The 12,126-nt window shown below is 38.4% G+C and overlaps 1 protein-coding gene across 7 annotated transcripts in view; it reads right to left on the bottom strand.

Annotated features, from left to right (window-relative positions):
• The window catches only part of CDC14A (cell division cycle 14A), a 172,235-nt gene that overhangs the window by 78,298 nt on the left and 81,811 nt on the right, over nucleotides 1–12,126 (bottom strand). For all 7 annotated transcript variants that reach the window (XM_050745054.1, XM_050807490.1, XM_050807497.1 and 4 more), the window contains exon 6: nucleotides 1,493–1,559. In XM_050745054.1, the coding sequence (XP_050601011.1) occupies nucleotides 1,493–1,559 (67 nt within the window). The remainder of the gene's footprint in view (nucleotides 1–1,492; nucleotides 1,560–12,126) is intronic.

Genomic DNA, 12,126 nt, shown 5'->3' with positions numbered 1-12,126 from the left:
ACTTATGACAATGCCAATACATCAAAATCAGAGAAATGTGCTCCCTAAAACGGCAAAAATGTCACCATACTCTGTATAGGTTCTTAGAAGGGTACTACTCGTTGCCACACAAAAAAAGCCCAGAACATGGTGCCTTATGTAAGAGAAATGTCTCAGGTGCTTAAAGACATGCTGCACAATCTATCAGATCCTCCAAAATGTCATCTATCTTTGAGTTAACCCCAACATTTGACGAAACAAGTTTACATACCTTTCCTCTACAACAGGAGGGATGGCACAACTTTCTATACTGAGTTATGGTAGTTATTACCATAATTACAGGTAGCGATATTCCAGTCTGAACTCTTTCTAAATTTTTTAAGTATTATAAAACAAATAGCCTGTACCAGATGGTACAAAATAATAATAGTGATGATAAATAAATTATTTTTTCCCTCAGGCATATTTTCCAAATGCTATAATCAATGGTTTTATGTTGGGTAATGTCTCCATAAGAGCTCTTAACTGGTATTACTGTAAGTGTATTTTGGCAATATTGATGCAAGAGTGAGCTAGAGTATCTCTGTAGTTGTTTAAGTGGAAAGAAAAATATTTGAAAACTATTTTAAAGTTTGATGGGATTTAAATTCATTTTAAATGAAACAGAAACAACCATGTATAAAATGGGTAGCACATTTATCACACCAATTTTCTCAACTCAAAACACAGCAAAATCAGTTTTATATTACATCTGAGAAATGAACTAGAATTGCTACTGATAATATACTTATAGTCCATGTAACATTATTATGCATGTCCTATGATCAACAGGTTATGTAATATGTACATTTCTGACTGATAATAAATCATGGTTATACGTTTGAGATGGAATTATGTACTTTGAGCCCTCATTAGAATTTACAGGATAGCTTGTATAACTTCTCAGATTGTGAATTAATGTTTCTAAAACATGTTCCAAGAGCTCTCAGAAATCTTCTAGTTTAACTTCTCCATTATACACAGAAATAATTAAATAACTCTGACTTGGTTCTCAAACTTTGGAGTGCATCAAATCACCTGGAGAGATTCGTCAAATACAGACCGCAGGGCTCCACCCCCGGAGTTTCTGTTTTAGTGGGTCTGTGGTGGGACCAAGCAGCATAGGAGAACAGTGGCTTAAATAACGTCCTGACTCCCACACCAAGATCAAGCCTGACAATGAAGCTAAGCATGTGACAAAGCAATGTCACAGGCACTGCAGCTGACAGTGGCGATAAATCTGCCCTGGAACACAAACAGTTTAAATGACAAAGAAAGGCCCCTTCCCCTCCCTCCCCCCAGCTTTTCCTGGTGTTTGTATTTTACAAATCAATCATCCTTCAGGAAGTGAAAAGCCTTCTACTTACTGGTTCCCCTTTCTTCCCTCCAATAACAAATAAGGATGTTGAGATTATTCCTTTCTCATATTTTTTTAAACTACTGTATCAAATACAGCAAGGAGAATTGTTATTACCTTTCTGATTCCCTGCAAACAGTCGAGAATGGTGAGATTGTAAGTGCAATTTCCAAAGGAAGCATCCCTATAAACATAAATAAACTCAACATTAAAAACTTGCATTTAGAACATTCAAATAATAAAATATAACACCAAAGTCAGCTGGAGATGTGCTTGTTTGGCTTCAGAGCTATCAACATGGTAAACTTATATAATACAGTAGATCATACTAGGTAACTACCACACTTAACTGAAGCACTTCTGAAATTGCTTTAATCCAAGAGGCTGATTTAAGAGCCTGCATTCCTGAGTCTGACTGCCTTGGTTCCAATTTGGCCAGGTACTGCACAGGAACTTAAGCAAGTTACTTTACCTCTAGGCTGAATCTCAGTCTCCTCATCTGTGAAATGAAGTTAATGATATTAGCTAGCACTCATAGGACTGTTGTCAGATTATGTTTTTTAAAATATGTAAAGTCCTTCATATAGTGGCTGGTACATAGGAAGCATTTCATAAATATGATGCCTATTATTATTATTATTATTAACAGTGAATTGGACTGTTTGATTAAGTAAAACATTCATCATTGCAAGAGGTATTCTGGCAGAGGAATAACCTCCTGTGAGGAACATGATAAAAACAAGCATAAAAAGATAGGAGAGACAATGTATGTAGGTCAACAGAACCTAGCAGGTGTTTGGATTAAATGCCATCCCTCCCCTACAAATAAGAAAAGAAAAGAAAGAAAACAGAAAAATGTACTTGGGCTTCCAAACAATCTCCTCTGAGTCACTGGGATCCATGAGAGCTTCTAATGCACCATGAAGAACTCCTTCAAAAGGAGTGGGAACCTACTCTGGTGAAAATTGAGTGCTTCATACTTTATTTAAGTTTTTAGAGCAATTTAGCAGACCTGCTTTAGGCAACATAAAACTAATGTATCAAGTTCAGGTCAGTTAAGCAAGAACTGGCATCAGAGCTTTAACACTACAGTGTTCCAAGGTGTCCGAGGTAGGAAACTTGACCTCAAGGCTCCAGGCTCTCTGCCCAGCCTCCACTGCTGACCCAAGAAACAGAGCAGGCAGACACCTCTCCAGACAAAGTCAAAGGCACACACGGCAGCCATCAGCAAGGGGCCAGAAGCCATTCCAAAGGCAGAATAGACCTTCAAGGGCTTTAAGGTATAATTAACATAAAACCAACTTTTACAACCATCCAAGGTCACTTGAACCTATTGCTGCTAACCCATGAAGTAAAATGTAACTTCATCATCCCTGAGTTTCAGCATCCCGAAAGCCTAACATAAAACTAGGAAGTTAGCAAAGCAACGTAACAGAATGCTTAAGTCCTGAAACTTCAATTATTCCAAATATTTAGGTCTCATTTCAAAAGGAGGGTTCTTTGTTCTTTTGTTTTTAAATATCATCTGAACTCACATGTCAGCGAAAAATAAAATAGCCCCCTTTTCAAATATCTTATAAAAATGATAACTATATGTTAGAAAGCAAAATTTAATGGGCTATGCCAGAGAAAAGAGTGACTAGAGATCTAAGAAAAATATTAGTTTATATAAACAATCATAAATTCCTTTGCAGTCACTTGTCTTTGGGGTTCAGAATCTCTGTGCCATGGACGCTCAGCAACCTGAGGAAGCCTGCAAACCCATTTTCTCAGAATAATGTTTTTAGTGCATAAACTAGGATTAACAGAAAACGATTTCAATTACATTTAAATAAAGTTTAAATATGTATTTTAAATATATTAAAATACAAATTTACAATATCCCAAAAGGTACTTTTTAAATTAGTATGTTATATAACAAGATCTAGTGGCAAGTCTGATAACTGCTACTATAATTTTAGAAAGGAATGAGCATAAATAATATTTTAAGAAATAATAACTATAATATGATATTAAATTATCACTTATATTGCTAATGCTACTACAGTTTATTTACAACATATATAATTGCATGTAACCTTATAATTGATAAGGTAAGGTCAGTAAAAATAAAGATATAATTTTTTTCTCATCTAAGTTCACTGACTCCCTGAATTCTCACCACAGACCCTAGATTAAAAACTACTGCTTTACGTTTTTTAAAAGGGGGTAAAATTTTCTTTATATTTAAAAAGAGTAAAAAAATATTACGAGAAGTAGAGGTATCCCTTATTCTTTCAAGTATTATCTTCCCACCCCTAGACTCAGCTAAACAATGTCACTAATGTAAGTTACCAGAAAAAAGTTCCAGGCCTGTTCTTTCTGAATGTCTGCAAAGTATGGTGAGGCTTTCATGATACCTCCTACCCCATCACAGCCACAATTGTTACCAGTGACAAAAAGGAGAACTCTGGTGACCTGGTGGTCAAATCTGCAGGCCTCCAAAGCTGGGAAGGAGAGTTAACATGCCATCTGACAGAACTAGGCTAGTCAGTCACCGCAGGCTGGAAAGGCACACAAGTTTACAAACTGAAATCTAATAATGAATGCAACAGAATTCAGTCATATCCTCCAGACTGAGAAAAGGAGATGGCATGCCTTTTTTGAGCACCTACTGTGTCAGGTAATTTAGATGCATTAGCACATTTAATCCTCATGACAGCCACGTAGTGCCAACAGGTTCCCAAAATCTGCCCCAAAGACCAGACAAGAAAGAAATGGCTTATTAGCGGCATGTGGCTCATACATAGTCACAGGAGAATACTATAACAGTGAAGGGACACAAAAACATGTTACATATTCTCTGGGGGAAAAAAGCGAGAGAAGGTAAAGATGGAAGATGGAATCCATGCATCTACCAAACCTCACTAAAAGGGTATTTTTTTTTTTCTTTGAGACAGGGTCTTACTCTGTCACCCAGGCTGGAGTGCAGTGGTATGATCTTGGCTCACTGCAGCCTCCACCTCCTGGGCTCAATTGATCCTCCAGCCTCAGCCCCTGAAGTAGCTGGGACTACAGGCACAAGCTACCACGCCCAGCTAATTTTTGTATTTTTTTGTAGAGCCAGGGTTTCACCATGTTACCCAGACTGGTCTTGAACTCCTGAGCTGAAGTGATACACCCACCTCTGCCTCCCAAAGTGCTAGGATTACAGGCGTAAGCCACTGCACCTGACCAAAAGGTGAATTTTTAAAGGCTTTTCTTTTTTAAATGGAAACCAACAAAGACAAGGAGAATAAAAGAAGAGACAAAACAATAAAATCTTGAAAGCTAGAAATCATTTGGATGAGTGGTAAATAAGTTAGAAGACCAAGAAAACTGAATGCTAAACTGATAATCAAAAAACTGAGAACTAGTTGGGCACAGTGGCTCATGCCTGTAATCCCAGCACTTTGGGAGGTCAAAGCAGGTGGATCACCTGAGGTTAGGAGTTTGAGACCAGCCTAGTCCAACATGGTGAACCCCTATCTCTACTAAAAATATAAAAATTAGTCAGGCATGGTGGCAGGCACCTGTAATCCCAGCTACTCAGGAAGCTGAGGCAGGAGAATCACTTGAACCTGTGAGGCAGAGGTTGCAGTGAGCCAAGATTGTGCCACTACACTCCAGCCTGGGCAACAGAACGGGACTCCATCTCCAAAAAAAAAAAAAAAGAATAAAAACAAACAAACAAAAAACTGATAAACAACACAATTAATACCAGGGAAGTCTCAAAAGGCTTAGGAATTGGCAGCACTGCGTTCTCCTGGAAGTGAGGATAAAGGAAATTACTAAAATAAGATTGAAAGTCCATTTAAGAGGAAACATTGCCTCCCATTTTGTAAGTCAATTTTCCCTGTTGATTTTCTTCAACTCACCAATATAGTCAGGACCATCACAAAATAGAATGGTAGGCCCTAGGAGGCAGAAAGATACCTGCCCCACATGATGTTCAAACTTGGAACTGGAAGATCCCTTCTGAGGAATTGTTTTCACCTGCATTATAACATGAACTGGAGGTCAGGAGTTAGGAAAACAGCAGACTACTGGCCCCAAAAGTCCCCTCCTACTCTGAGGTTATACCACTATTCAACACCATCGATCATCTCTTTATCTCTCTTCTGGATCCTTTCCAACACAATTTAAACATTTTCAGATCCTTACTAGCTTTAAAAATAACAAGTCATCCAAAACTTTCCAAGCTCCACATCTTCCTTCAGCTTCCATCCAGTTTGGACTCCTCTTTAAAACAAGATTTCTCTAAAGAATTACTCATTTTCCTTTTTTTTTTTTTGAGACGAAGTCTCACTCTTGTAGCCCAGGTTGGAGTGCACTGGCGCAATCTTGGCTCACTGCAACCTCCACCTCCTGGGTTCAAGCAATTGCCTCCTCCTGAGTAGCTGGCATTATAGGCGCCTGCCATCATGCCCGGCTGATTTTTGTATTTTTAGTAGAGACGGGGTTTGACCATGTTGGCCAGGCTGGTCTTGAACTCCTGACCTCAGGTGATCCGCCCACCTAGGCCTCCCAAAGTGCTGGGATTACAGGCGTGAGCCACCACGCCCAGCCTCATCTTCCTTTTTAAAGTGTACAATTCAGTGGGGTTTGATATATTCATAATGTTGTACAACCATCACCAGTAATTCCAAAATATTTTTACCACCCCAAAGAGAAACTCTGTACTCATTTGCAGTCACTCCTCATTCTCCTTCCTCCAGCCTCTGGCGATCCACTAATTTATTTTCTGTCTGGATTTACTTATTTTCAATCCAGAGAACATTGTCCATGCATCATCTTACCTAATATGTCAGCAACAAGTAACTCCCTACTTTGCTCTCCTGTCTTAGTTCCTGGATTTTCCTTCTACCCTCTAAACACTACTTCCAACCTCCTTTGCAAAGTCATCCAACCTTCACTTCTCAGTCTTTAGAAGTCAAACCTCCTCAAGGTTCAACTCCAGACCAAAATTTTTCTCACTCCATACTCTCTCTAGACCAGGGCCTCTAAAACTTCCGTGTGCATTAGCATCACCTGGACAGTTCCACAAATACAGGCTGCTGGGCCCCACCTCAAGTTTCCAATTCAATAGACCAAAGGCAGGGCCTGAGAATTTGCATTTCTAACAAGTTTCCAGGTGGAGCTGAGGCTGCTGCTAGAAAGACACATATTTTGTGAATCATTGCCCTAGATATCTGCATAAATTACCATCTATCTACCAATGACCCTCAAATTCATCTCTCTAGCGCAAACTCCTCTTAACGCTTCAAAAACAGCACAGCCAACCACCTACATGGCATTTCCATTCGGGTGTCTTAAAGATATCTCAAACTCACTATGTAAGAAGAATCTCTTGAATCTGCTCCCACCCCCAGAAAAAAACAACTGCAACGATAATCCAGTCTTGCAGCACCCCCTGTCTGGGTAAAAGCTCCCACAGTCACTCAAGCTACAGCCCAGAAGTTCCACCTTTCTCCTTCCTCTTATCCTATCCCTCACTACGCACCATTGGTTTTGCTTCTTAAATATCTCTTGAATGCATTTCACTTGCCAATTCCATTGCCACTGCCTTCCTACACCCACTCTTAGACTTTCTAACGGTTTTCTTAACTGAAGCCAGAGTGGTATTTTTGAAAGGCAAATCTGATCTGGTCGCTCTTCAGCTATAACCCCTCACTGACTTCCCATTGCTATCAAGGGAAAGTTCAAATCTTCACTGTGGCCACAAGGCCTGGGGGTATCTGGCCCCATCCTCCCTGAGCTCCCCAGGTAGCCACTGGGCCCTTCCCACAGAACCTGTGCATCTGCAAGTCACATGTTCTTCCCACTCACCCTCACCTTAGGTTACCCTCCTCAACCTTCAAACCACTGCGCCCGGCCACAATTCTATCTTTCTAAATGTGACTTCTGGCATACTAGTCGACTTAACCATACAGCTATTATACAGTGATTATAAAAATCCACAACTATGACCATAGGAGGAATCTGCAGTCAATAAATAGTTCTCGAATGAAAAACTAAATGGATGAATGAATATTTAAATAGAAGGAGCAACTGGGACTTGTTGTTTATTTTGTGTTTAGTGTTTATTTTGCAGAAAAACAGCAAGAAAAAAATTAAGTTTAAGAAAACTAGAATCAACATCCACAATTAAATGTTAAAAGAAAGAGCTTGTTTCATTGGTGTCTCAGCACTCAAGAGTCAACTGTTAAATATTCAGAAATTTTGAGAGCCCAAATCAGCAGTAGTAAAAGTATTTGTATCATGGAAATCAGCAGATACTTTTTATTTATAGAGCCAATTTACCAACATACCACTGCTTGTAACCTGAGAATCTAAGAAATCACTCAGAATGAAGCAACCTTATAAATATTAATAATGAGAGATGAAACCAGAGATGAAAGAACATATTTACACAAAATAAGAAAGCATTTCTTATTATGAATAATGAAGTTACTCAAAGAAGAAAGAATGGAGAACAGAAGCACAGCGTCTACAATGTGGAGACTACATTAAAAAATACAAAAAGAGCTGATAGAAAAGGGACTAAGAAATTTTGGAAATGACTATGATCTACAATTATCTTAAGTCCATGATTCTCTAAATTCTCTGGGTAACAAGTAGTGAGGAGGTATACAAAAATTGCAGAGCAATGGGTTGGAAAGGATCATGAAAGTCATCTAAGCACCCTTATAAGCACCGAACTGAATCCTATCCTCACAACCTCCACAGGATGATGAGCTTCTTAAGGACAGGAAACATGTCTTTTATGTCTGTTGGCCCAGAGTATAGTACAGTGTTGGGAAAATTAGTATGTTATAGATGTTGCTGAATGAATTAATACAGGAATAAATAAATGATCATTACCAAGAGTTCATTCAACTTATGCCTAAACACCTCTGGTGGCTAAGAACTATTGACCTTTTAAAGCAAAAATGTGGCCAGGCATGATGGTTCACACCTGTGATCCCTTTGGGAGGCCAAGGCAGGAGAATTGCTTGAGCCCAGTAGTTTGAGACTAGCCTGGACAATAGAGGAAGACCCCTTCTCTACAAAAAAAAAAAAAAATTTTATGTAGACAGGAGTGGTGGCAAGCTACTCAGAAGGCTAAGGCAGGAGAATTGTTTGAATTCAGTTCAAGGCTGAAGTGAACTATCATCTGGCCACTGTACTCCAGCCTGGCTAACAGAGTGAGACCCTATTTCTAAAAACAAATAAATAAAGTAGAAAGTATATAAAACAATTTTTAATTATGAGCTATGTACAGTAGCAAAAACACTCTAGATCATCACTGTCCAATGGAAATTGAATGCCATCCTCAAAAGAGAGCCACATGTATAATTTTAATTTTTTTACAACCATATTAAAATAAAGTTACAAGAAAAAAGTAAATTTCAGTAGTGTGTTTTGCTCATCCAATATATCTAGAATATTCTCATTTCAGCATTAATCAACATAATTATAAATAAGATATCTTACATATTTCTTTTATATTAAATATTTTTATTTTGAGAGATAGGGTTTCACTATGTTGTCCAGGCTAATCTCAAACTCCCGGCCTTGGCCTGGGACTACAGTTGTGAGTCACCACACCCCACCTTTTATACTACATCTTTGAAATCCAATATGTATTTTAAATTTACAATCTATCTCAATTTAGACTAGACTGATTTCAAGTGCTCAGTAACACATGTAGCTACTAGCTAACATACTGGACAGTTCAGCTGCAGACTATATTGTACGTGTACTTCAGAACCAGACAATGCCCAAAATACTCTATACAACTGTCCAAAGTACATCCTAGCTTCCAGCCTCTGAACAAACCTACGACATATATGCACCAGCTACAGTAAAAGAAAGAGCTTATAACATTGAGACCTGCAAGATGAAACTGTACTGGGAATTAGTAGAGGACAAAACCATCTCCCATTCATGAAAGAGCAAAACCACATGCCTCAGGAGGCAGGGTCCAAAGTTGAACGTGACCTGTACCAAAAAAAAAAAAAAAAAAAAAAAAAAAAAAACAGAATCTCAGCTTTTCAGATTTAACATAAGGCTACACATGAATCATTTTGCTCATCTAAAGAAACAGAGATATGTGAAAATTCAATTCTAAGACATGGCTTAAAGGATCACCTGAAATCAGCAGAATAAAATCTGTCTAGCACTAGCAATAACACCAGAAAAATAGACCAAGACCCGTACTCTCAACATCTGACTGGCACCCATTTAACCACTAATTTTTCTATTCTTTTTTTTTTTTTTTTTTTTTAATTTCAGAGACAGGGGCTCATTCTGTCACAGCGGCATAATCATAACTCACTGCAGCCTCAAATTGCCAGGCTCAAGCAATCCTCCCACCTAAACCTCCCAAGCAGCTAGGACTACAGAGGGGTGCCACTACCCCCGACTAATTTTTATTTGTATTTTTTTGTAGAGACCAGGTCTTACTATGTTACTCAGACTGGTCTCTAACTCATGGGTTCAAGCGATCCCCTTGCCTCGCCCTCCTAAAGCACTGGGATTACAGGAATGAGCCACCTATACAGTCAATAATTTTTCTTTAAAAATAAAAATAATGGCAAATTGGTTTTAATCCAGGTATTTAAGAGCTTTTCATAATATGCAACAAAATAATAACTATTACTATGTTCATTAAGGTAAGTGACTGCAATCTTATTCAAAACCATCTTTATCAACTAAGGCTACTGGAAATACACCATAAAGAGTACAAAAACTTTGGCACCAACCCTACTTCATTAAGTTTGGTAAAACTGATCTGGAAACCTAAAGGTAGGAATAAAAAAAAAAAAAGTAGTCTGAGCGAATTTTCGCAACACAAATCACTGAAGCACCTTCTTGTTCCAGCAGATAAAAAACAGAATAAATATAACTCACCTCCATGTGAGTACTTAATGGGTCATGGAGACATCGACACTTGTTTCTCTTCTCAGATCCTGTATAGCAGTGCTCACTTAGCACTTTAACAAGAAAACTCTGACAAAGAGTCTTTTTCACGGGGGTACGACTTATTCAAAATATGCCCCAGCTGTTAAGAATGGATCCAACAGTTTGGACTGGAAAAGCCATCGATTTTCAACACTCAGGAAATTGGCGCATCCTCACTAGTCAAAACTAATGCGAATTAGCTTCCAGCATACCAAGCATCAAAAGCAAAAGTTTATTAAAGATCCATGGGGCAGAAATGACCCCAAAGATCAAGACTGAGAAACAGCAAGGAAAAGCTGAGAGTGAAAGGAACATCTTAAAACAGGATGAAATATTGTTTCCATAGTTTGGATACTCAAGAGGAAAGCAGGAAAGAGGTAAAGAGAACTTTCCCTTTGAAGTACAGTTAATTGCTAAACAAACTTCGACAAAAATCACAATATCATATTTAAGCTAATAAAAATCTGGTTCAATGTTTTATGTAAGGGAATATATTTTATGATTACATCTAACATCTGCCAGCACATGTTTATGAAAAAGGAGGCAGCCTGATGCCAAGTCCTAAGTGGTTGACCTTTTTGAGCCTTTGTTTAAAGACCTACAGTGATTGACCCTTTTGAGCCTTTGTTTCAAGACCTACAAGTTCTGGCATGCCCAGAAGATCTAAAATAATTACCTTTGAGATTTCCCATTAAGACTCAGCCACAGAGCTCAGCGACTGGGATATCACTAAGGGTCATCCCCCAAAACACAACAAACACCTCCCTCAACACAAACACTATGCATCCATTTTAATGACAGATGTCATTAAAGGATTGCCAGTGGGAGGTGTGTGAATCCTGTTAGAGAAGATTGTCTGGCTTCACAACTGCAAGAAAATGTGCATATTCCTGTTCACATTAAATAAAATACCATTATTTGATAAGCCATCTATTTCCAAGACTCTCAGGAAACAGCACCAAAAAAAAAAAAAAAAAAAAAAGGTTCCACAAAATGCTAGCGTACTATTCTAATCCCAAGAGATGTTTTTTGTTCCACACAGGTGTGGATCAGGAAATATGCCTCAGAGTGTTTCAGAACAGGAGTTCTGCTGGATGTTAAAGGAAAGTATGGGGCAGAAGGAAGAAAATCAGTACTTTGTAAAATTCTGGGCCAGATGCAGTGGTGCATGCCTGTAATCCCAACTACACAAGATTTGAGCTCAAGAGTTCGAGCCCACCCTGGGCAACAAAGTGAAACCTCCATCTCAAAAAAACAAAAAGAAAAAAGAAAATTCTGGGTTTTACAGAGCTAAACAGGTTACTTCATTACTCAGAACCATTCAGAATCTTTAAAATGGAAATTTGCTTTGTAAATCTCCAAGGCAGAGAGTTTTACATTTACTTTTTTTTTTTTTTTTTTTTGCCATGACACATCTTACAGAGCAGGAGTTCTCAATCTTGACCACACGTATTGGAATCATATATGTAGTTTTTCAAAATCCCAATACTCTGACTTCACCCTTGACCAATTACAGCAAAATTTCTGGGCACAGAATCTAGGGATCAATAGTTTTTTAAAGCTCCCCAGGTATGTAGATAAGTTTGACAATCAACATAACTTTGAGAAACACCTGTAAATTCTAGCCTCTTCTCCAAGCTTTAGGAAAAAACTAAAGGCACAGGACATCCAATGTTCAACCAGCTTTATTCCATTAATGTCAGCACATTACCGTACCTAACCTTGCCTCCAGACTTAGTCATTATTTTTCATGCCATGCTTTCTGTATATGTCTTCAAAACTAGGTC

Source organism: Macaca thibetana, chromosome 1 (assembly GCF_024542745.1).
Source record: "Macaca thibetana thibetana isolate TM-01 chromosome 1, ASM2454274v1, whole genome shotgun sequence".
NCBI classification, from domain to species: Eukaryota; Metazoa; Chordata; class Mammalia; order Primates; family Cercopithecidae; genus Macaca; species Macaca thibetana.
This window is presented reverse-complemented; position numbering and strand designations above follow the sequence as displayed.